At 38.4% G+C, this 26,235-nt stretch overlaps 1 protein-coding gene and 1 non-coding gene across 2 annotated transcripts in view; one reads left to right on the forward strand and one right to left on the reverse strand.

The window, feature by feature from the left end:
* Window positions 1–128: 128 nt before the first annotated feature.
* trnal-cag lies at window positions 129–211 on the reverse strand. Its single transcript has one exon. It is a non-coding gene; the product is annotated as a tRNA-Leu (tRNA).
* Window positions 212–1,851: 1,640 nt separating this feature from the next.
* LOC119780112 (trichohyalin-like) overlaps window positions 1,852–26,235 on the forward strand; it is a 45,767-nt gene continuing 21,383 nt past the window's right edge. Inside the window, exons 1-3 of the mRNA XM_038280014.1 lie at window positions 1,852–2,049; window positions 11,054–12,091; window positions 18,927–21,285. Of these exons, the coding sequence (XP_038135942.1) occupies window positions 11,064–12,091; window positions 18,927–21,285 (3,387 nt within the window). The 5' untranslated portion in view covers window positions 1,852–2,049; window positions 11,054–11,063. The remainder of the gene's footprint in view (window positions 2,050–11,053; window positions 12,092–18,926; window positions 21,286–26,235) is intronic.

Consider the following 26,235-nt stretch of genomic DNA (forward strand, 5'->3'; position numbering starts at 1 on the left):
GGTGAGCGATTTTGTTTGCGATAGATTTCACATTGCCCCACTCCCCTTGTATCAAAACGCTTTAGTTAGTAGCCTTTATGGGACTATTGGAAGAAAAAAAACAAGAACGACACCAAAACAAAAGATGTTGTCAGAAGTGGGATTCGAACCCACGCCTCCAGGGGAGACTACGACCTGAACGTAGCGCCTTAGACCGCTCGGCCATCCTGACGACATGACCAACAATGTACGCATCTTAGAATTTGTCAGTACTTTCCACACGTTTTATACTCATTAAAACATAGCTGACAAGAGAGCCTCCAGATGTTATTCATCAACTAGTTCAAAATAAAAAATCGAAAAAAAAAAAATCCGTTCAAATTCTCTTTAACTGTAGTCCTTCTTTGTACATGTTGCCAGATGTTACTTATCAAACTTCACTCACATCTGATGAGGAAGTTTAAAATTAAATTCCCTGAAATTTCTTCTGTTTTCAGTGAATACCTTTAGATTATTTGATGTGTGGCAAAGTGTTTGCTTCATCACAGGTGTGATTGTGATCTATCTATCTATCTATCTATCTATCTATCTATCTATCTATCTATCTATCTATCTATCTATCTATCTATCTATCTATCTATCTATCTATCTATCTATCTATCTATCTATCTATCTATCTATCTATCTATCTATCTATCTATCTATCTATCTACTCAGGATGGTGCAAACACTTTTTAAGTTTTGAATCTCTAATAAACAACATATCATACAAAATTATCAGACTACTTTACTGGTATATAATAACAATAACAACAACAATAATAACAACAACCATACTACCAATAACAGGGCTGCCAACTTGTCACCAAACCCTGGGGTGAGATTTTGAAAGTTTGGACAGGAAATCCTGTCAGGGTTAGATGAGGATAGGTGCAGCTATAGGTTGGATGGTTTCAAAGGATTTAACTGAAACAAAGCGGCAAAATGTGCAATTTTTATAGCACAGTAAAATGTTAGTAACAATAAGTGGTCTGTAGTTATGTGGAAAATTTTTCTCACAATATCCATTATTTTATGGGCCCTACTAAAATACTTGCATCTTAAATATACTTTAAACTATGAATTTCACAACTTTGCTCATTAATTATTATCTGCAATTAAATTAAATTAAATTAAATTAAATTAAACAATGGGGAACAAATAAACTATTACTGGATTACTGGCACAGGAACCAATGAAACCTACGCAAAATATATTGTGTATCAATATTTGGTAATAGGCTAAGCATTAAAAATCTAATTCTCTTATTACATTTTTACAATTGACAATTAAGACCTGTAGATTCAATAAAAACTCACCATGATAGGAGACAGCATTTCTCTGGGTGTTTCAGTTTGGAAGGTGTGATGGAAATAAAGTTTTTAAACATATTCAATGTACCAAAATAAAGATAAACGAATAAGATAAGTAATAATAAAGGAAAAACATCCCTGTGGTTTCTTCTCTATGAATCCTTGATACATGAGGTTTTTCTGCACATCCTCTCTTTATGTGGTTGGTCTTTTCTTTGGTGGCTGATCTTTTGAAAAATAAAATAAAATTTGAGAGGGAAACGTGGAAGTTTAAGAATTAAAATATTTGTGTCGGTTCAATTACTACTAAATTCCAACGGGAGATTATTAAACTAGACTGAGTTGAGTTTTAATGTCTGTCATTTTTTTAGTGTGAGAAATTAGGAATATGGAGTGAGAGTCTGAGAGTTGACAGCACTGGTTATGGACTTATATTCTGAAAAATAGAACACAATTTCCGGTTACCTGGCGTTGCTTCTTCGGCTCTTGACGTCAGAGACGCTCGAGCTGAGGATGTCTGGGCGTGTATTTCTGGGTGGAGGTGTAGCTCTTCCCACTGTGAATGACTTGAAAGAAGACAAACAAAACAAATGAAAGAAGAAACAGTCCGACACAAGCAGCGAGCGGTTCTCACGGGAAGCCGAAGGAATACTTTGCTCCTTTAAACTCTTCAAACCCTCTCCCTGCGTTCACCTGTATGACGGCGTGAAGAAACGAGGTACAGAAAGCAAACTTTATCCCTGCAGTGATCTTGAATGAGAAACGGAGACAGGTGCTCTTCTTTGCTGCTATTCGGCTTAAATCCGGTTATAACTGTGTTATTTCAATTAACTGTAAAAAAAAAAAAAAAGAAAGAAAAAAGAAAAATTACATCGATTTTCTCACGTTTTGGAGGACACTGGTTCAACGACTGCTAAGTCACAGCTTTTATCTGTAACGTATTAATAACCTTTAACAAGAAAGCAACAATGCAAATTGAGTCAAATTTTAATACCAACTATAATATCGCGATATTTGAGGCTTGAACCCTGAAATGCAAAGCTCTGGCAGAGAAGTGAAGCTAAAACAACCCAGCATGAAAACTAAAGCAGTCAGAGCAGCACAGCCTTGGCAGAGTGACAGGCAGCAAAGACAAACAGAGATAAAGCAACCTAAAGGCCTGTGAGTGAGAGAGAGGCAGCTGCAGGGGGGCTTTCCACTGAGAAATCCATTAAATCAACTCTACAGCTGCTTTTATCTGCTGGACAGAGTTTGTTGCCTGGGAGTTGAAGTGTTAGGAAACCTAATGAGGTGGGAGAAACAAAGAGGGCACATTATTCTTACTTACCCCCAGTGTGTGGTATGTTTAGGCTTTCTACCAGGCTGATCCCATTACACAATATAGTGCACACCCAAAGTGCTGTTTTGTGTTCCAGCCACATAATGCCTAATATGACAAGCAGGAACTCCCTCAGTGCACATGTACACTATTGTTTGGGGTCAAAACAGCAGGTGTGACCCAGAGTGTTTTTTTGTTGTTGTTTTTTTGCAGATGTTGAAAAGTTTCAATGTAGCGTAAACATGGATTTATTTGGTGCCGTGGTAGGGTGACCAGATTTGGGTTTCTGAAAAGGACACTTTTTTTTGGTGGGGGGGAGGCTGCTGAGCCGCTGACTGGTCCAGGTCCCGAACCAGGTGGGGACGGAGCGACCAAACCCGACCCGGTGACGGTATGCTTCCCCCCACCTGCCTTACCATGGTAAGGCAATAATATACAAAGGCTTTAAATGGCATAAAAATGAGTGTGCCCCTTCTGGCTAAAGTAGTAGAACAATTTGACATAGATTAGGAGTCAATGGGTCACATCACCTGCAAGCTATTGAAGAAAAGTCCCAACGTTTGTCTTTAGAAATATCCTAAAAACTGAAAATAGCTTAAAATTGCATAAAAGCAAATGTACTCATATATGTTATCTATTGGCATGATTTTTAAATTAGCTTCGTCTTAGCTGGTCATAAGATAAGGAATTTATTGATTTTTGTTTCACAAGAGTGCTTGGTTAAAAGATTTGTTGATGGTCCCTAACTGCACCACCGCGTGTGGGAGGAGGAAGCAGCTGAGAGACGCTGGCTAACATCGGAGCCCCTCAGTCGGATCAACCGTGAGCTAGATCCAGCTGATGCCGCGGAGTTTGAATATCCAATAACCAACTTCAAACCAACTTCATCGCGGTGCTGACGGCTCGGTTCTGCTGCACTGTAGTCGACCAAAATCCCGGACGATTTTGAAATCCCCCCAGACAATTGTTTAGGTATGAAAAGTAGGACATGTCCGGGAAAAAGAGGAAGTCTGGTCACCCTATGCTGCATTGTGTAATAGACTCTGAAACATGACAGTTATCTTACAAATATTCTTAGTTTTTGTCATGGTCTTCGTTCTGTTTAGTTTTCTTTGAGTTTTCAGTTTCACATTGATTCATGTTTTTCTTTATTTTCTAGTTTTATTGGTTTATTTCCTTTTTTTGTGTTTTTTGTTTGTATTGCAGTTCTTAGGTTTTTCTTTGCTTTCCCTCTGTTGCCCTCTTGTGTTGGTCTCCTTTTCCCTTGCTCCTTTCTGGAAGCCTCTGTTCACACCTGCTCCCAATTAGCTCGTTAATCCTCTCTTCAGCCATAAATACTCTCCCTGTGCAGTTCGTTAGTGCTGGTTCCTCATCTGACCCTCCTCCTACTTGTTTTCCCTGATTTCTGGTTTGTTTTACATTTCTAGGTTGGATTCCTGCCTTTGTTACCTGTGAACACTCAATTAAAACTGCAAGAACTCACCTCTGCCTCCCTTCCTCTGCATTTGGGTCCTCAAATCTTAACCAAACCCTGACAGTTTTTTTTCTCATAGCGTGTTTAAATCTGATCACCCTTTTGACCATCCCATGGCAGTTTAGGTGTCAAATTAGCGATCTCTGTGCTGTGGGAAGAGGTAGATGTTCTGTATTTTCTACAAGCTTCATGTGATGACTCATCTGTACTGCCTGCTCCGGTTTCTGACAGTGACTATTGTGTAACGACGTTGAGTTTCTCCAACTTACTTTACGTGCAAATCTCAACCAATCTCAGGTAGAAATCAATGTTTACCTGCTGCTAGAGCTGCACAACATAAAGATCCACATCTTCATATCCCCATGAGTGATGACTGACAGCTTGTTTTCAATGTTTTTTGCAGGCATCAGATCAAATGATCGGCACCTTACTGATATATTTTGAAAGTCAGAGCAACTTCCACTAACTTGGAAGCCTATATCAGGTATAGATTTTACAGCTTGTCATGTAAACTCATGAAGTATTGTAGGGCTGAAACAAACAGAATAATTGTGATTAATCCATTATTCAAATAATCACTTTTAGCTGACAGAGAAACCCATTAATGCTACATTCAGACCGCAAGCAGCAGAGGGACCAGAAGGAGGTTTGCAAGCAAAGTCTATGGTTGACGCTAATCAAGGCACAGCAAAAGGTCCTGCAATGCTTTTTTTTTTTTTAGCAGCAGGAGCAGTGGCCCTTGCGCTTTTGAACATCTGACGTGTGGGACGCGCTGCAGAAGTAGCAGATGCTGGAGTTGGAAAACTTGAACTTTTGCTGCTCGATGCGCCACATCAACCAATCAGAGAAGCTGATCTGGGAGCTGGCAGGGAGACAGACACAGCACTGCTGATCACTATAATCAATCTCTGAAACAGTTTATTAGGACCTTAATTAAATTAAAATGGCGAAACCTGCCGGCAAAATATGTGCGATTTTATTATACTGGTGCCCAGTGTTGTGCCTGAACGCGTTCATTGAACGAAAGTTCATGAACTCGTTCATATTTTGGGCGAACGTGAACTGAACGTACTGCATTACTCCCTGATGAACGTTATTGTGAACTCGTTCATTCTGGCGTCTGTGAACGGCACGCTCTCTCAGTTCAACTCCGTTCAATAGGTTGCCAGATTTCTATAAAGCCCTCCAGGCGAAACCCCGGCTAAATCACACCGTAAACAGGCCTTAATATGTAGCGGGAAAAACACCCAATCTGGCAACAGCAGCTACCAGCGTCGTAGCCTACAGCCGCGTGCGTCATCAAAACAAAATGCAGCGTGGAAGCCACAGCAGCATGGAGGCGACTTAAAACAGGTTTATGACCAGGTGGTCGGTGAGGATGATGGCAACAAGTTTGCCCGCCGGCTTTCAGTAAAAAAATCCGCACTTCAGTAACCTTAAATTCCTACCTCAGCCTGGTCCCTCAGTTTGTGTTAGTAAAATCTTCTTGAGCTGAGGTCTTCAACAGGGGATCCGCGACCCCTAGGGGGTCTACGGAGGTACTGCAGGAGGGTCTGCATGGTTAGTTGATATTTTTATATTCCCCCCCTGCATTTTTTCCCCCACTAATTGAAATGTCTTTAAATACTCATTAACATGAAATCAACACACTGTAGTAAACAGATAAATGGAGGCAGAAGATGTCTTTCAGTCATCAATGCTCACATTCAGCGACACACAGGAGCTCTTTCAAGCTGGGCACCGTTTCCTTCACAACACCTGTCCCATCAACCAGGAATCAGAATCAGAAAAACTTTAATAATCCCAGGGAGAAATTAATTTCTTTACATTACTCCATCTGTAATAGAGTGACTATAGGACACAATTTCATACAATATATATAAATAGGGGGTCCCCGCTCCATCTCGCCATCAGTTTGGGGGTCCTTGGTCTGGAAAAGAAGACCCCTGTTCTTGAGGGTTTTACTATCCATGTAACTTGTTTGTTAAACCTGCTTGGTATAATTTTCCAGGATTCCTTTTTAGTATGTATTGAAATGGAATTTCAAATGGAAAAAATTATTAAAATAAAAAAAAAACATTTGCACCTTAAAGACTACTTTCCTATTTTTCTTTTAATAATTACTCATAAAAAAGACCATTCAAGCAGCACATTTTTCCTGATGTTTTTGAGAATATACTGTAGGGGTGAAAGCTGCAGCTGCTACTAGTGTGAAGTGAATGGACAGCAACAAAGCATTAAAGCAACAATGGGGAAATCTGTCCCCTCAATGCTAATGTAAACCCTGGTTGGATAAGGATTCAAAACTAGATATGAAGATTAAATCTGACGCACAGTTTCAGTGTTACAACTGATAAAATAATTGCTGTCTGTGGTTCTACAGTAGGCTATGGTGTAATTGAGCAATATATGAAAAAAAAAAAAAAAAAAAAGAACTATGAACTAGTTCGTTTTTTGGAATTGTGAACTATGAACTGAACTAGTTCATTTTAAAATGTGTGAACTGAACTTTGAACTAGTTCACGTAGAAAGAGAACTTTCCCAACACTGCTGGTGCCTGCAGTTTGCATTACTTACATGAAAAAAACACCTTTCATCCGCCATGAACAGTAGCAGAAAACCACAAAGAGGCGACCGGGCCAGAGGCTCTTCCAGTGACAGAGCACAGCTGGTATGTGGGGGTCTGAGCGGCTCTGACAGCCAAGTAATATTTGAAGGCAGGATCTTAATCTTGATAAACTGACTACTGACTAGTTTTCAGGTGGACTTTCTCACTTATAAACATATTAAAACTACTTTTTACCCACTTATAACAGCAAATATAGAAAAGCCGCTCTCTGCCATGAACACAGAAGCAGCATAAGCATCAGAAGCATCTGGATGCACTTTACTGGACGCGCTTAAGGAGTATCAAAGATGTCTGATCTTAATGTAAACAAGCATCAAAAATAAAGCAGCAGAAGCTTTTTTGCTGCTTCCAGCACCTGCTGTCTGAACATAGCATTAGAGAAGTAACTTTACAAAGATTGTAAAAAAAATATATATAAACATTTTGGTTTTTTTTCTGTCAGTATGCTATTCAGAACACCTCATGTGGAAAAGGTTTAATTTCGCCTGGTTTAATTTGTAAAAAGTCTCCTTCAAGGAACCTTTTGCTATCGGAGGATTATCGGAAAAATAATCAATAGATTAATCAATTTGCAAAATGATCGTTAGTTTTAGCCCTAAAATATTGCAGTAGCAACTTTGTGACAGTGACTAAAATACAGGTTCATTACAACCAACATAATCATTCCCATATTTGATTAAAGTGCTGCTATTGTAATATTTTCAAATGATATTTGAAATATTATATTTTGATATTGATAATATATTTATTTTGTTTACCTTTTATAGCAAATTAGTTAGTTCTTTGTTACAGCTAGGCCAAACTCAGCTTTCATTTTTGTTTTGCGTTCATTCCGCTGGTGATTCGTGCTTTATGCCAGGTTAGTATCTCTGTACATCCTCGGGTTTGCAGCTGACACCAGGAGTTTGTAAGTCACAATGGTCTACAGCAGGCATCCCCAAAGTCTGTCCTTGAAGGCCGCTGTCGTGCAGGCTTTAGAGGTTTCCCTGCTCCAGCACAGCTGATTTACATTGACAGTTGATTAACAGGCTTTTGCTGATATGCAATCATCAGAATCAGCAGTGCTAAAGCGGAGAAACCTCTAAAACCTGCAGGACAGCGGCCCTCGAGGACAGACTTTGGGGATGCCTGGTCTACAGGGTAAACATTTGATAGTTGAATATATTTAACAACATTAAATCATTTCACAGAATAAAAAAAAACTGTTTATAACAAAGAACGTTAAACCCTTTGATGATATTAGATTATTCTTACCAAAGAAAAACAGCACATCAGCTGCAGATGGCTGTTCTTCAACGAAATGGAACTCCACATAGACTTAGACAGATTTTATTTGTCATTTTGTTTACACAAGTGTAAAACAAAATGAAACTTCGTATGGAACAGCTCTCTGGACAATTTCATCTTTTTTAAAAGTGCAGCCTTTAAAAATAGTAAAAATAAATAGATAAATATATAAAAACAGTAATATAAACATATGACTGTGAATTTACAGTTCTAAACAGCAGCTTAACTAGGAAAGCATCGTAATGGAAGAGTAGGCTCATATTATCACAGTAAACTAACTCCACTTGATCAAATTTTTAAATATATGGATTTTATTTCTTTTTTCTATATCAGGGAACCAAATGGGGGGAAAAAAAGAAACAATCCCCAGAGTTGTTTTTTTGCCGTCTTTATATTACAGTTACCACCACAATAAAAAAAAAGGTATTTGGTCCGCTATCTAAAGGTCACAGCCTTTAGATACAAACTGATCAGAGGATACGGATCTGTTCCTATTCTTCTTAAAGATGGGGTGAGTGTAAAAAAAAAAAAGAAAAAAAAAGGACATCCTACTTTCTTTGGACCCATTCATTTTCTTTTTTTTTTTTTTTTCAATTATAGCAAAATATCTTTTTTTTTTAACCAGTTATAGTTTTTCAGTAACCATTACTTTTCTTGTTTCCACCTTTCACAAACCATTCAATAATAAGCCTATTTTACATGTTAGGATATAAAAGGCGTTCTACCATGACATGGATTTGCTGTTCCAATGTAGAAATAATGTTGTCAGTTGATGAAACGAAAAGATTGCTTCTCACCTTATTTTTTTCGAGTAAATAAACATCTGATAATATCTGTTGTTTACTAGATGTAGAGGTTAATAAAAAGCCAGGAATCCTGCTTTCACACACATCCTCCACTAGTGACTATCTATGAGGAAGATGCTTATTGTTTTCTTTGGAAGATAAAGTTTCCAGTAATAAGTTGTTTTCTTACTACTTTAAAAACAACTTAACAGCTTACTGAAACCGAAGGAGAATGTAAAGCAAAAGTGAGACTAGTGTTGAACCTGGGCACTGAGACAGTTCGGTGTTTGTTTAGTGAGTGATTGACGTCTTTTACTTGATTCCTTTCGGAGGAAATGTGCTTTAAAACAATCCAGACAGACCAGCCTCATTCTCTTAGTTGCAACATAACCAGCTCGTTTTGTTTGGCATAATGAAGATTTCCAGTGTAATACAATTGCTTGTGACGCTTTCATTATTTAAGAATTAGAAGCACGACTTCATTGTGTTTAATTTGGATTCTGTATAATAGATTAGTATAAAGTAGAGACAAACTGTCAAGTGGAAGGTAAGTGATACATGATTTTGAATGGAAATTGGAAATGTGCATTTATATTGCACTGGTGCCTGGCAGCAGGAAGGTGCTGGGGTCTTTCTAATTGGTCTCTCTTGATTGGTCTTCGGTGTGAAGGTGCACATGGATGGTTGCTTGTTAAGTGTGTCTCTCTGTTACCCTGTGATTACCGGCTGACCTGTCCAGGATGTATACAGAGCTACTGTAAGAAAACCCATTAAGTGAATGGAAGAAAATTGGATTTGAATGATTATGCATTAAACATCCCACAGAACCATTCAGTTGATTGTGTAAAAATACAGAGAGTATTTGACTGATGATGGTTAGTCTGCCCGTAAACTGACAGACTATGCAAGAGAGGAGCTTGAGAAAAAGACAGCTCAAGGGGAAGAATCTGTTTACACAGCAGTTCATTTTGCATGCTGCAAATGTGGCTTTTATGGAAGAGTCACCATAAAAAAATCCTCTTGTAGTTTGGCACATTAGGTATAGAGGACATAGCGAACATTTGGAGGCAGGTGGTCTGGCTCCAATTTCCTGGTCCATATACAGAGTGCTTTGTCTAGTAACAAACTAACGCAGCCTGTCACCCTTTAAACACGATTCCACTGGTTAAACATGGTGGGGATGCTTCTCTTCCCCAGGGACAGGGAGTCTGGTCAGGTGTATTGGAAATATGGATAGAGCTAAATAAAGGGATATAATTTCTATTCAATTCAGTTCAGTGTATTTATATTGTGCCAATTCAGAACACGTCAACTCAAGGCTCTTTACAGAGAAAATGTAGTCAAACTGGTTAAAGGTTTCTATAAAGGAAAACCAGCTGATTGTATCCAGGCATTGAATTCCAAGATATGCTCCTCCTGAATGAACTTGGGGTGGCAATTTTAATGTCCATTTTGTAATTGACTCTTCAGTAATCCCTCACACCAAGGAATATCTCTTTTTAGAGAAAAACAATTTCCAGCAGCATCTGGCTCAGTGTGAGTGCCCTTATGCCAAGGCTGAGGTTCCTGGAGATAAAAGCAGACATACGAAAAGAAGCAGTTATACCAAAGGTAACTGTTAAATAGATCCACAAGTGGCCCAGTCCAGGCAAGACACAGTTAGGCAGACAAGCTTTGAGCCAGTTGTCATGTCAGAGGATGAAATAGAGCTCATATAGTTGGTCACAGTGAAAGAACCATTACTGCACTGAAAAACAGGCCAAACTCCACCATTTATAAACAAGGATTTTGATGGCAGTTGCCCAGCTGCTTGGTCTCTCCAAAATGGTGTCATAGCTGAAGAGGAACAGACCAGATGAAGCTAATATGAGAAGAAAAATCAGATAAAACATAAAGTTATGTGTAGTACTAACAAATACTGTAGAATGGGAGAATAGAGATGTAGCAGAAGGATGAAAAGTGGTCCCTATGTCCTCCAGCAGCCTAAACCTATAACAGAGTAAATATAGAAAATATCGCAGGATAACTTAACTATTTTGGATGAGGTATGTGAAGGGTAGACCCAAATTTCTTAAACAGTTTGAAAATGTTCCTGTCATTTACATTTACTCCCAACTTTAGTTGGGATTTTATCAAAAATGTTTAAAAGTTCTGTATGTGTGAAGACCTGATCAAGGCACTGTGTGGATTACTCTAAAGTAACTCTTCTTCTCTCCTTTTCTTTGTTAGGCACTAAGCTATGGAGAGCACCGTTGAGGCCTCCCAGAGTGGAGGCCTGCCTAGAAAAAAGCCAGCTCTGCCCCCAAAACCCAGTCTCGCCCCCAAGCCTTTCTCTCTGCAAAATAACAGCACAATTCGCTCCTTCAGTGCTCCAAAGGCTGCTCCCAAAGCTACAACTACACCCAAGTCACAAAAACCTCAGGCCCAAAAACCAGAGACAAAAAGTCACCCATCCACAGTTGTGACCACTCCTGCTAAGAAACTGCCTCAACCTACTTCAGCCTCAGCTCCCAAAGCTCCATCTGCAAAAGTGCCACCTAAATCTAAACCAGAGGAAACAAAAACAAGTGCTGCACCTCAACAGAAAGAGAATGGTCTTGGTTCTGAGGCAGGTGCACTGAATCCAGACACTAAAGCAGCTCCGCCTAAAGAGGAACCCAAGTCACCAACAGTCCAGAAAGACAGTGTCATCCAAACAAACCACCAAAAACCCAAAGAGGCTGTTGCTGCTAATGTGGAGAAGAACAATGGAGAGGAACCACAGAGTGATACTCCAGTTTCTTTTGACCAGAAGATGGTGGAGACAAGCAATAACAGTTCTGGAGCAAACAGTCCAGTATGCCAGCAGGGAAGCACACGGAAGCGTCTCCCTAAAGAGCTCACCTCAAAGTTTGAGTCAGGTGGGGTCCCTAAGCCTCCCCAACCTATGAAAGCTATTCCTAAACCTATTGCCAAAGATGAGCCTTATAAACCAGAATCCTCTGAAACACAACACAGTCAGACAACACCAGAGCCTCCGGTCAGAGAGAGTGATCCTGATGCACCAAAGGAGGATTTTACTGGTGGAAACAGCATTAAAAAGAGAATCAGTCTCTTGTTTGAGTCTGTGTCAAAGCCAGAGGTCACAACCAAAAGAGATGAGCCAGAAATTCCTAATGGGACCCAAGTTGTGAAGAAGCAGATCAAAAACTGGGTGGCAGAAACAGGTCCGGAGGATCAGAAGGTTGAAAAGAAGACTACGCCTACAGCTAGAGCTCGCTCCAAGAGGTGAGTACGGTCTTCTGTTCTCACTGCACTTATAGGTTTGGGTGCAAGACTAGACATGAATTAAAGGAAAATAAACTTTTCCTGCGGGGGCAATCAAGCAGGAAGTTTATTTCAGTGTTGACGTATAAAGGGTGATTAACTGCCATAAGTCACTTAAACTATGAACACCATCACTGTTTAACTCGAAGTGTTTGATTTATGATAATCTTTTAAAGCCAGAAATCAGACAGAATTCATTAACCCATCGAATAAATCTGAATACATTTCAATGTTAATATATATTTTCTATAGCTTAGAGTTTAAGCAAACTTTATATTTTTGAAGGAATCCATACCCTGTTGTTAACCATTAGTTCTCTATATAAATTGTTCAGTGTTTTTTGTATTTTGTTGCTGTGAATACCTTGAGAAGAGTGCAAGTCTGGAACTGTTTCTGTCTTGAGAGTTTAGGAATTTATTCTCCTTCAGCAGGGATATTTTAGGACATTGGAAAGGGTTTTCTCACTTGGCAGTAGCTTGCTCTATCCTCAATGTCTCCCAGTATCTGTCATGAGCTTATAAAGGTTAGATAGGTATAAGTTAATATGTCAGGACATGGTGCAATTTAAGGCATTACATCTACAAATTAAATTTCAAGTCCAAACAAGGAGGCAGCTAGAAAAATGTTAGGTAGTTTGATGTAATGCTCTGTATTTTCTGACAAATATTTATACTTCTATGATATCTGGAGGGCAATGTGAAGGTTGGTGTGACTGTTTGTACTTGTTCTTGCAACTGAGCGAGAACATCCGTGTTTTTATTACGTTCTAAGTACATGCCTAATCTTAGCATAAACCTAGTTCGCACTCCTCTGATCACACTTCAGTTCAAAACCTAATCACTAGCCCCTAAAAAACTGAGGACAAAAAAAGGGCAGTACAAAAAAAATCTTGTAAAATATGACAATTAGAGTGTGTGTACCTCCCCTGATTGTAGGGTGTGTCCCCAGCTTTAGCCCCTTAAACCTTAGTAAATTTCTCTACTGTGAGATCAATAAAGTCAATCAATCAGTCATTTAATCAACCTGGAGGAGCTTAAAAATGAGGAGGTTTCCCAGAGATAGATTCCACATTGAGTTTTGTTCCAACTTTTTTTTTCAGTTTCAACCAGGAACTCCCAAATTGTTTTCGGTCGTCCTTTGCTCCTATAGCTCCCACAGAAATTGGTCCAGATATTATATTAAGTCATGGAGTTCCCAATGTTTATCCCGATGTGTGAGCTGTTATCTTTTATCCAAGCATTCCCTCTAAATGCCATGACCTTCGGCAGGTATTTATTAATGATTGTGTAATTAAACTCTTTCCTGATGTTCTGCTTCCATCATGCCATTTGTATCTCTTGGTCTCAGATTAGGTAACCATAGAGAAGTACATCATTAAGTCCTTATATGGAGGCATTGTTCTACCTTCATTTGCTGTTTTAGGGATGGCCGTTTTCTTTGTTGAAGAAAAAAGTCTAAACACTCAAATAAAGAGGCTTCAGTCTTATAATTGTCTAAGTAATTACACCATTCAACTTATCTCCACAATAGGGGACCACCATTTTGAAAAAAAAAAAAAAAAGGTTTTAATCATGTATATCATGCATCTGATAAAGCATCAAGTGGGAAATCGCATGTAAAACCCAGATTGCTGCTTCAAGTACCTTTTCATGCCTTTTGGTCTGACCACCTTTTTTCAGGTGTTCATTCAGTGTTGAATTAATGATTTTTAAAAATATGTTTTTCTATGTCTGTCTAGACAATATGTCTTTGTCTTTTCCAAAAGTCTAAAAGAACATTAAACCCATGTGAAGTTGGCATTTTAAAGACTACTAGAAGTCACAAATTTTTAGGTAGAAAAAGTGGGAACCTTAAAAATCGTCCAAAAACTTCATAGCTTCACAGTTTTTAAAAGTAGACAATTGAAGGCAGATCCTGGGAAGATTTAAATCAGTTCAAGATTGCCCCAACTCTATGCTTAATAAAACTGCTCTGATGCATCCTAGGTTTATTTTTTTTATTTTGTAGGATTTTAGTCTGTAGCTGTTCCACATATGTTGACTTAAAAGCCATTTTCCTAAAGCTTCTCAAACTGTTGGACAAAAAATAAAAGCAGTATTTTCTTCAGGTTCCCTCTTTCATCCTCATCCTGCCTCCTAGCTCATCCTAAAAGGGAAATTAACCAGAGTGTTATTCAGACCGCTCCCTAATATCAATTATCTTTAGTGCAAACTCCCAATAGTGTTTATCAAAGATCAGCCTAACTCGTGCTCTCAGTTTCTCTTGAACAAGTGGTTATATACCAATCATGTGATTAAGCAGAATTACACATTTTTGAAATTAGTGACCTATTTAGGAGATTAAGAGCTAATTTCCTAACAGGAAAGCATGTAATCTTTGCAATACTAACTGTATACCCAGAGAAGATAACACATCTATGAACAAAAGAAACAATGGCAGCACAGGCTTTTATTAGACAAGCAGCAAAAAGCGTTAACTCAAATTCTGTACGGTTTTTTGAAATGCTTTTAAAACAAATAATTTGAAAGTGGCTCTCTCTGTCCCCTTCGGCCTCTGTCCCTAAGACTTGTGCCATCACAGGACTTAATGACAAGTCTTTTGCTTTGACGTCTTTGGTCATGAAATCCTTTGAATGCCTGATGTTGAAGCATCTGAAGGATTTTACAGGCCTGTCGCTGGACCGCCTGAAGTTTGCATACCATGCAAACAGGGCAGCAGTCAATCTGGGCCAACACTTCATCCTGCACCATCTCCACTACCCAGGAACATAAGCCTGGATTCTGTTTGTCAACCTCAAATCAACCTTCGTTGCCATCATCTCAGAAATCGTCCACTACAGGCTCATCGAGCTTATAGTGCCAGCATCCATCTGTTAGTGGATCACCATCTTTCTGACTGACCAGAAGCAGTGAGTGAAGCAGGGGAGCAACATCACCCGTACAAAAACAAACAAGACTGGAGCCCAATTCATTGATTCAACTCATTGACGCTAATGCAATCCCTCACACTAAGCATACTTGTAGTGACAGTGGAAAGGAAACCAACTCCCATGTCTGAGGATGAAGAAAGCACATCCAGCCAATCACAGTCAGAGAAACAGGACTACACTGAAAAATGGGCTGATCTCCAACATCTATGAACAAAGGTGTTGATGGCAGCAGTACAGCTGATATTTCTCTCTAGGATGGAGTCACAGCCAAACAGGAACAGACCAGATGAAGCTACTATGAGAAAAAGCAGAGAGAGCATAACAATCGAGATTAAACTAACAGATTCTGCAGAGTGAGAGAATAGAGATAGAGTAAAGCAGAATGATGATATAGGGGTCCCTATGTCCTCCAGAAGTCTACGCCTATAGCAGCATAACTATAGAGATAGCACAAAACAGAGGATCTTAAGGACTGTTCTTACCCATGGCCTGTACCAACACAGATCAAACATCTCTGCCAGTGCTACACATACTGGCTGTTCACTCTTATCTCCAGGGTAGCACTGCAGAGTGCTCATGTCAAAAGTAAACAGACAGAAAGATTGTTTGTTTCCCCATGCTGTCTGTTGAACACAATGAAAACCTCTCAGCCAGACTTGTCTCTGCTAGAACAATTGTGGCTTTTGCACTTTATAACCTGCCTACTACCTTTCACTCATTAGAATAAAAGCACATCTGTACATACATGCTAACATCCTGTTTTTACCCTCTTGTTACCCTCTTGCTATGTAGTTGTTTTGTTCTACTAACTGTGATGTGAATAATAAAAAAAATGAATTATTTATTTGGGCACACTATTACTCTAAAATCCTGCTTCAGAAAACTGTCCACCAGACTCTTAGGTCCATTTTAGATTCACTGCCATCCCTGTGTGCACTGTTTATCATACACTTCCATCAGACCTTTATCTCCACCCAAATTTTCATGTATTTTTCAAATTAGGTAACTTCTTTCCAGCTCCTTGTGGCCTCCAACCAAACCCAATTTACTCACCCGATTACTTTAGGAATATCTTTCTTTTACCCTCCATCACGTTGTACATCTTCAGGAGTGGGAGATTCGTGGTCTGGAGGATTCTTGGGTTCCAGGTTCCTTCATCTACTTTCTACATCTGGTACTTTCCCAGACGATACATCAGAGTCTGTTTCTTGCATCTTCCTTTGGAAGGAACATTAAGGAAACTATGATCATCATGCACTGCTATCGTCACATTTTGATTTCAGCCTCTGTTGGTATACTCACCTTTCCTTCTTGGAACACCATTATCATTTCCCCTACATTATCCCAACCATTTAATCCACCTCATCTCTACCATATGATAACAAATTACCTCTCCTCCTCTGTACCATCCTGGAATTTCTCCTAAGGATCCAGTTGAACCATTTATTTGTTCATTTTTATAAAGAATTGTTCAAACTTCCCTTTAGCAGATATGATTATTGGCTTTACAAGAGTCTTTACAAGTTACACCACAACTTCAGATGTTATCCTGTAAGATGTATGAAGAATATTGCTCACAGTAAGTACAAAAGGAAGTTTAACCAATTGAATAGCATATTTTGGACTAAAAACTCTAGTTTATGGATATCCAAGGTTAAAGCAAAATAGAGCTTATGTTTTTAAAGGAATAGCATACTTTTTCCAGGCAATCATCTTTAGCATCTTTGTTGAATGATCTAACATTTGAACCTGTGTTTCTTTTTTATTGTGTTATACTAAACTATTTGTTGAGCCGCTTTTAACTTCCTTCATTCTTCTAAGGTTTCAGGTAAAACAGGAACAAGTTATGCAGCTTTCTGTAAAGATTAAAAGATGTTTTGTGTTTAGTCACAGATCAGACCAAACATAAAGTGAAAGCTTTCATGCACAACTGATATAGTTCTGGTGATAGGTTTACATTTCTCCAGGAGAGATTTGAATAATTTTTACAATTTTACAGAATGGTGAAATTGTCTTTTTTTTGGAGAACAGGGCTTAAAGCATGGAAATGGACCTGGCATGGAATGTCAGTCAAACAAAGAATCTAGCATAGAACAATGTGAACAAGTGATCTTACTCACCTAGAGATGGTAGAAAAATAGCAAGTAGATAGGAAAAGGGGCTGCAGCTGACGTAAGGAGGAAGACAGAGTAGCTCAAGGAGGGAGTCTAATTAGTTAGGTTAAAAAAATAAAGAACAAAACACAAACTTGCACTGAGAAGGAAATCATTAATAGGGAAATGGATAGAAAATCTAAAAAGCATGATAAAAAGATTTTTTTTTAAATACACGTTAAAAGATAATCAAACAACTCAGGATCATGACCGGTGCTCCAGACTGAGTTAATCATACTTTTTTATCCCCAGTATTACATCAGACGTTCCCATGAATCATTACCTCTGCAGGCTAAACATACTCTCAGTGTGATACTCGCACCATAGTTATTAGTCCTAGATGGACATCTTGTAAATTTAGTCTTTCAGTGCAGGGTACATCTGTTCCTTGTTGGAAATTTACAAAGTCATTCCTCGCTGAAAACCTAAAATCAAAATACTTCCTCAGTGTGGTGATACAGCTCAGTGTTTGTCTTTTACGACTCTAAAATCCTCTCTTTACATTTAGTATCTGACCTGCAAATATTACCAGAGTTCACTTGATGCTTTTGGGAACAGGAATTTCTGTTTTGGTTCTTATTCTCTCAGTTCATGTTGTTGTTAACATTTGTTCATATTAGAACTTGCTTTAAGTCATTTACTCAAATATTAGCAGGATTTTAGGCATATCTTTAATCCTGGATGTATTAATCTTTCAAGAATTACTGAAAAACACCTGATTTTTTATTTATTTTTGTTTCTCAAGCCTTGAAGAAATAAATCGGTATTCAACCTGAAAAAAAGAACAGCTTTGATTTATGCTTGAAAGGGAAAAGTTAAGTTTTTCTCTCTTTGTAATTAGAATAAAATTACAAACACTGTATGCTATCAGTTTAAATAATTTACTGGGTGATTTTCGAAGTATTAAAAGTATTTCTTTTTTTAAATCTGCTTTTTATTATGCTTTTTAGAAGTTACAGTTTTTTTCCACAACTTTTTGAACCCATTTAAAAAAAAACATTTATTTCTATAAAGCTGTTAAAACAAAACATTTTTTAAATAAAGTTTTTGTAACCTTTTGGAATGGATTCCGTTGTAAAATTGATCATCACTTTGAAGAACTCAACTTTGCCCAAAGCCAGCCATTAGTGTCTGATCATTCATCCAGCATTTGGAATGATACATTATTTATCTAAATTACACTATTATTATTATTATTATCTTGGTATACCTTTGCCCTCTCCTCTTCCTCGTACGCTCTTGCCTTTTTATTTTGTATCTGTTGTTTTCTTGAATCTCCAACCGGCATGTTTGCACCATAAACTGGTTATTGTTTGTTGTCACATCAATAGACATAAATGACAATCATAAGTGACAATTAGTGTTTTCAATTTGTGACCTTTTGTTTGTTAGTTTGTCTGTAGGTCAGTCTTGTGTGGTTCAACATATATTTCATAGGTGCTTCATGGCCAAAAAAAAGAGTAAGCAGAATTTTTACAGAAAATGTTTTAATTTCTCTTTGAATAGATAAAAGGATTCTGGTCTTGCCCAAAAAGATCTTAATCCAGTAAAAGTGGATTAACCCACCTTTGGAAATTTGGTGCAGTAAATCGAGTTGAGTGTTTAAGCAATACTAAAAATAATTAGTTCACTAAGCTAATTTCATTATCTACCATGATTATTTCTTAAGCTGTTTATTTCCACAACAAATGAACAAAATATGTGTCTTCTGCAGCTTTGAACGTGAAGCTGAGAAATTGCCTGAAAAACCAGAAGTGGAGGTTTGTGCAGAAGAAGAGACGCCCACCCAGTCGACAGTTTCTGCATCTTCAGAGAGTCAAACTGAACCACAAAATGAGTCGAGAACGGACAATAAATCCTTAGAAAATGCAACCGATGCAGCATCAGTGACTGACAAACCAAAGGAAGATGATGTCGGGCTGCAGAAGAACCATGTTGCTGCTGCTGATAAAAAGGACTTGACCTCTGACAGTGCGCTGAAGAAGAAGAAGAAAGCCAAACGCCGCTCTGTTCGCTTTGGAACTGTGGTGGCAGATGACGGTGGACCTCCAGTGATGCTGAGTCCAGACCCTGAATCCAGTGAAGATGAAAAGCAAAGCAAGGATGCTGAGGTTGAAAGCAAGAAGGAAGAGGAGGCCGTCGTTCCGATACCCGTCTACAGAACAGTTGGCATTCTCCAGAGGATGAGGTTTGAACAAATGCAGAAGGAAGAGGAGGGTTTACAGGGCAGACTTGAGCTGGAAGGGGAGCAAAAAAGAGTAGAAGAGGAAGAAGTGAGGGAGAAAGAGGAAGCAAGACAGAGAGAACTGGAGAGAGAAAGGTTAGAGGAAGAGAGAAGAGAAATGGAAAGACTAAGAGAAGAAAAGATTGAAAAAGAAAGGCAAATGGAGCTGCTAAGACAGAAAGAGTTAGAGGAGGAAATAGAGAGGGAAAGGTTGAGGCTGGAAGAGGAGGAATCTACAATGAGGCAGGAAGGAGAGAGACAGATGCAAAGAGAAAAGGAGGAGAGACGCAAGAAACAGAAACTGGAAGAGGAAGAAAGAGAGCAGGAGTTAGAGCTGATGAAGAGGAAAAAACAGGAGGAGGAGGAGAGACTCAGACAAAAGCAGCTGGAAAATCAAAAGTTAAGACAGGAGGAAGAGGAAAGGGAGAAGATTAGGAAACTGAAAGAGGAGGAGGAGATAAACAGAAGGAAACTTGAGGAGCAAAGATTGAAGGAGTTGGATCTGATTAGGCAGAGGAAGGAGGAAGAGGAGGAGGAGAGCCTAAGGCAAGAAGAGCTCGAAAAAGAAGAGTTAAGACAGGAGGAAGAGGAGAAGGCCAGGAAGCTGAAAGAGGAAGAGGAGATAAAAAGAAGGAAGCTTGAGGAGCAAAGATTGAAGGAGTTGGATCTGATTAGGCAGAGGAAGGAGGAAGAGGAGGAGGAGAGCCTAAGGCAAGAAGAGCTCGAAAAAGAAGAGTTAAGACAGGAGGAAGAGGAGAAGGCCAGGAAGCTGAAAGAGGAAGAGGAGATAAAAAGAAGGAAGCTTGAGGAGCAAAGAAAGAAGCAGTGGGAGTTGATGATGCTGAGAAAGGAAAAGGAGGAGGAGATAGAGAGGCTTAGGAAGCAAGAGGAGGAGGAGAGAAATAGAAGAGAACTTGAGGAAAAGCAAAGGAAGGAGTCGGAGATAATGAGACAGAGACAGGAAGAGGAGGAGAGACTCAGACAGGAAGAGCTGGAAGAACAGAAGTTAAGAAAGGAGGCTGAGGAGGAGAGGCTCAGGAGGCTGGAGGAGGAGCAGAGGCTGAAACGGGAAGATGAGGAGAGAAAACGAAGAGAGCTGGAGAGGAAGATGCATCAAGAAAAAGAGGAAGAGGAAGAAAGGAAAAGGGCAGAGGATAGAAAGATACAGATTGAAAAAGAGAGGGCAGAAGAACTGAGGAGAAAGGTGCAAGAGGACCTGGAAAGACAGCAAGCAGAGGAGCAGAGTAAAAGGCTGAGAACAGAGGAAGAGAATGAAAAGGGGGCAGAAAATCTCATAAATTTTGGCACAGAAGATTTGTCTCAAAAATCCGAGCCCCCGTTCTCCCCCTCATCAAACACCTCCGAGAACACAGAGTCCCTCATCGACATCGTCTACGATGACTTCTCAGTCCAGAACCCTCTGCTCGACGTGGTCTACGACGACTTTTCTGTCAAACCTAAAAGATGGACCCCTCAGCCTAGGCTGGAAACTGCTCCCGTCAGCGCCTGGACGGCCAAACCTTTGAATGATAACGCGCTGGTCTCCTTCGACACTGAACCATTGGAACCTCTGAGAGAAAATGAACCGCAGAAGGTCGACAAACAGCTGGTGTCCAGTCCAACCCAGGAGAGCCCAGAGAATGAAATGATGGAGGGGTTGTTGGTGGACATAGGTGGGGATGAGAAGGTAGAGAGGCCCATGGAGGAACAGATCAAGTCCATAGAGATAATGACGGAGGAGGATGAGAAAGAAGAAGAAGAAGAAGAGGAGGAGGAGGAAGAGGAAGCAGAGGAGGAAAACATTAAGACTGAAGCAGAAATGGAACTTGATGTTGAAGAAGACAACGAGGTAATCAGTAAACCTTATTTCTTTTTACCCAACAAGTACTAGAGAAATTAAAATATGTGCAAAAAAACCTTGACATTTTTCAGTTTTTACTGTAGGAGCAGAATATCACTGATAAATGTCAACAATTCAACCATTGGTTTAGATCTGTTTGTTCTTTGGAGATGAAATATCATAAACAACATCTTGGCATCAGTAAGTCTCCATAGCAACCATTAGACACCATCTACATGCTAATGAGTAGTCTGGGAAAGATTTAAGGAAGGTAGAACCTTTATGTAAGATCACAAAAGTAAACATAAAGATTACTCTTCCCTTGTAGGACTTTAGGTGGAACCATTTACTTTGGTCAGATTTAACAGTAGAATCTCAGACACTCCAGGAGGGATCGGAAGGTAAAGGACGATGAATAATTGGAAAAAGTGTTAAGTATGTTGGGCATCTGTGATGCTTTGGGCCTGTTTCTCCTCTAAAGACTCTGGGTTGTTGCAGTTCACAGTATCCTAAAGGGTTTAAAAATACATAAAAGTCTAGTGGTGTCTACCATAAAAATGGAGAATATATATGCTCCAAACTAGTGAAATGTTAAAGGAGACTAATGTGCCACTGAGGTTTTTATATAAAACCATTATTTCTTCACATTGCATATATACATTTACTCAAATCAAAGGCTGGATTTTTCAGTGTCCGAATATACTACTGGAACTAAATATCTGCTTACATTAAGGCTTTTTACATATTTTTGTAAACAAAGAGTTTCAAGTTGTTTTGTTATGTCAAACCATTTGATTCGAGGACTAAATTCAAACCAGAAGTATCATGATAAGCATGTAGTAAAAAGTGTATCCCTTTTCTTGCACAGGCTAGATGAAATAGAGGACTTTACTGCATAGTGGAAAAGTTTAATCTCTGTCCTGCACTTGGAATGGATGGATATCAGCTGTTTGACCTGTTCACTGTTAACAGAGCCACCTTTGGAGCTAGTTTACCATCACCTTTTCTAAATATGAAAGTATGAATCAGTGCTTCTATGTTCCTCTTGTGTGTCTGCCTTCTGCCTCCTTTAACCCCAGCAGAAGGCCGCTCACACTGAGCCCGGTTCTGCTGGAGGTTTCTTCTTGTTTTTCCTCTCCACTGTTGCTGCATGCATTTCAATGTGAACGACAAAATGCAAGCGAATGTCTACCATAGCCTAATGCTGATCCAGGAAGAGTGAATCCTACAAAGTCAAAGAATGGATGCAATAAGCTGTTTTTTTTTTCCTTAGATAGAAAACTTTTACCTGACTGGATGATTTTATCGAATTGTCTTCGTAAAATTCCCCGATGACGTGAGATAATTTTCCTCCTGCCTTACTTATACACGTAGCTGCTACACTAAAAGTCTTCAGCTTGCCCTTGTTGCCTTTGTTCATTTAAACCACACAGCACATGACTCAGTTCAACTGGAAGTCATGCAAATTATCCCATCCTTACTTGAACTCACTGATATGTGGTGTTCTAAAAATAAACAAAAAAAGTCTTAATTTTAGCAGCAGACCTGATCGATGACATTTGCATAGCCAAGATGTATAGCATGACAAAAGATGACCTAGATCTCTTAAATATGCATTGATGAAGAAAATGTTGCGGTTGGAATCAAATGACCTGTTTATGGTCAATCAGTGCTAAGCACTTGTTCCAGGCTTTACCAGTTTTTCTTCTCTTCATGTTGTGGGAAGAAAAAAAACTTCACCAAACTGCTTCAGAATCTAAAAGAAGTTCCCTGCCTACAGCATGATTAATTGTTTAATAATGAAGAAAGGGTGAGGTTGAGAGTAGAAACAGCAGATGTGGTTGTTTCACCGCTGAATTATGTCAACCTGGCAGTCACACACACACACACACACACACACACACACACACACACACCTTTACCTTCAGATACTCTGTCATTCCTGTTGCACAAGAAAAAAAAAATACTTGTTATTCTTGCTTGAACATGACTGAGCGAAAGAAGCTGCAGCATCCAAGGCGTGCTGCCGTTTGTACTTATGAGGTTAAGTTCAGTGATCAGTACTAGTTGTGCTTTATGGTTCAGGTTAGTGTTACCGATAAGTGGAATTTACCCTGAGAAAATGTGTTTGTGTCAGGGTGTAAATGTGACTGATATATGGAAGCTGTGTAGCATGAAATTGCCTGTATTGATATCTTCTGCTGTGAAACAGGAATTCGTTTTATAGATGGAAGTCAAGGTTGGCTGGGAATTGAAGTTTTTACTCACAGTTACAAGCAGTAATTGTGACTCTTAAGCTACAAGAGGCTATTGAATATGTGTACTCATCCCTGATTAAATGCTTTTGGAAGAAACTATACTGTCACATTCAGTGAATCAGAGAATTATTGAAAAGTTGATTTATTTAAGTAACTAAATTTAATTTGTAAAACACATTTTTTTTTATTTTATGAAGACGGAGGTTTGTAAGCTCTTATTTTTTGTTAATTAGTATGATTTTCCACTTACAGCTAATGAAAACATGGCGTTAAATATCAGAATATTGCATAAGACCCCAAAAAATACAATAATGTTCTTATAATAATAACAAGCGTGCTTAATAATAGAATAATAGATAGATTTATTTAGTCATTTTGTATACACCAGTGGAAACAAAAAGACATTTCTTTAAGAACAGCTCTCTAGACGATTTCATTTTTTGTAAAGTGCAGCCATGTAAACAGTAAAAAATACATAAAAAAGTAATATAAAGATATATAGACTGTATATTTACAGTTCTAACATTTCAGTTTTTTATTATAATAAAATATAACAAATATAATAAAATGTAACAAAATACAACAGATTAAAAATTTTATTTTTCTAAAGCAATGACAAAAAAGCCTCACCTTAAACCATATTCTAATTCAGTAGGTGTGACGTATAGTGTGACTTTTATTTAGTATAATCCAACTGACACCCAGTCTTCTTGAGTTCACACCTGCCATCTTTTATAGTGAATCATACCAACAGTCCTGGTAGATTTTTCAGTCATTTCCACTTATATAGGTCTTAAAGACACAGAAGTTCAATCTGATGATTAAAAATAATACTGCTTGTTTTCCCTGTTTATTTTAGTCATTTTAATCAATTTCCATATTGTTTTAAATCAAAAGCTAATGTTGGTTTCTTGGTATCAGTCCAACAAATATACTTTTGCTCTTTCTATTTTCCTCCTCCCCCACAAATCTGGGGTGCATGGCTGTTTATGTATCCGTACAGGCAGTAATATCACTTCCAAATTGATTTAATCGCCTAGAAGTGCTAACGTCTGTAAAATGTGCTGCTGAGCCAGCTCAGCAGTTAGGAGCTAATACCATTTAGATGGATTGTAATTTAGTAGGCAGGCCTCATATTACTTTGGTTATTATCCTGATTGGAAATAGATCAACTTCAACCTTTTGTTGTGCTATTAAACACATTATCACATGCAACGCATCTTGAGAAATAGAGATATTTTTTGCTAAAATAGCTTTCTGTCACTAAGGCTAGTGACTTACTTGTATAACTCATAATACTATTAGTATAACAAAGCATTGAAAGTCTGTTTATATTTTGAGATTTTGAGTCAAAAAGCCTTTAATCAATATGTGACATCACATCACCCCACTGATGAGCGTGTGGGAAAATGTGGAAAAAATAATAAAAAAAATATGTGGAAAAATGGAACAGATTTAGTTTGGAGGGAAAAAAGGTTGTGAGTTAAATTCCTTCTCAGCATGCTTTTTCCCAATCTCTTTACTGATCTGATTGCCAATCCTTCTTTTGCTTTCAACATGAAAGCACATGTGATGATAGTTTGTTAATAAAAACAAAATAAAACCTTATGCATGTTCAGTCATGTTTATCTAACCTCTTAACTTCAGCCATGCTAAAAAAAAAAATAGGGGTTTTAACCTGTTTAGTTCAAACCAGGAAATCTTCCTTCTTTCAGTAATGAAAATCCTTCCATCCTGTATTTCTGCGACTGATATCTGGCCTATTTATAGCTTTTATGTTAGAGATTAGATGTGGTGCTTCTTGTTGAAGATCATTTTTGTATTTGCAATGAAAAGCGCTGATCTAGATTGAATTTTTTGAAAACCATAGCCATCGGACCATGTCTGACCTAATAAACGGCTGAGCCATCTGCTAAACAATTTACCACGGTTACTTTAAGTTTATGAGTAAATAGCAGTTTAGGTGCAAAGCTTAGGTTGAAATTTCTTATGTCTTGTAAACATGCTAGTAGTAAATGTTTACGGGGAGTGGTAACTCTTCATCTTAGAAAAGACCAGGCAGTATTTTTAATCAGCCCTAGTGTCAAAAAGTAAACACATGTAATTATTAAGGCTATAAAAATCTTCAGTCCCCATGGTTTATTGCCCTTTTAACAGGATGCAATGTAGGAGCTTGAGTTTTCTAAGGCTGTATGGTAATTTAAGTAACACAGAATGCCCTTTCCCCCACATGTTGCTGTACACCAGTCAAAAAATTAAAAATATAATATAATAAATATCAGATATTATTCCAGTCAGAAAAACTAAAAATTAAGCTGTAGGCTCTATTGGTGGTGCTCTATTAAGAGCAGAACAAAGAAATTGGAGTAAAATTATACATTTTAACCAGAAAAAGGTTTCTCAACTTAGCAGTTGATTATTTAGAATGTGGCTCAGTTTATATGTAAGAATGTAAATAAATTAAACACGAGTAATAGATAGCACTTTTAAAACGGTAACATATTGTAGTGAAAGTCATATTGCCTGTTTCAGAAAAAATTAATCAATTAGAATTTTGGTTGTTATAAATCGGCAGTATGTTGGCACAGCTTTTAGTTCTGTTTCCCTGCAGCAAGAAGATTCTGGGTTTGAATCCTGGCCTAAAATATTTCTGCATGGTGTTTCCATGTTCCTCATGTGCTTGCATGTGTTTTTGCCTCAT

The sequence above is a fragment of the Cyprinodon tularosa genome, unplaced genomic scaffold, assembly GCF_016077235.1.
Source record: "Cyprinodon tularosa strain WSP-4 unplaced genomic scaffold, ASM1607723v1 ctg155, whole genome shotgun sequence".
Classification (NCBI taxonomy): domain Eukaryota; kingdom Metazoa; phylum Chordata; class Actinopteri; order Cyprinodontiformes; family Cyprinodontidae; genus Cyprinodon; species Cyprinodon tularosa.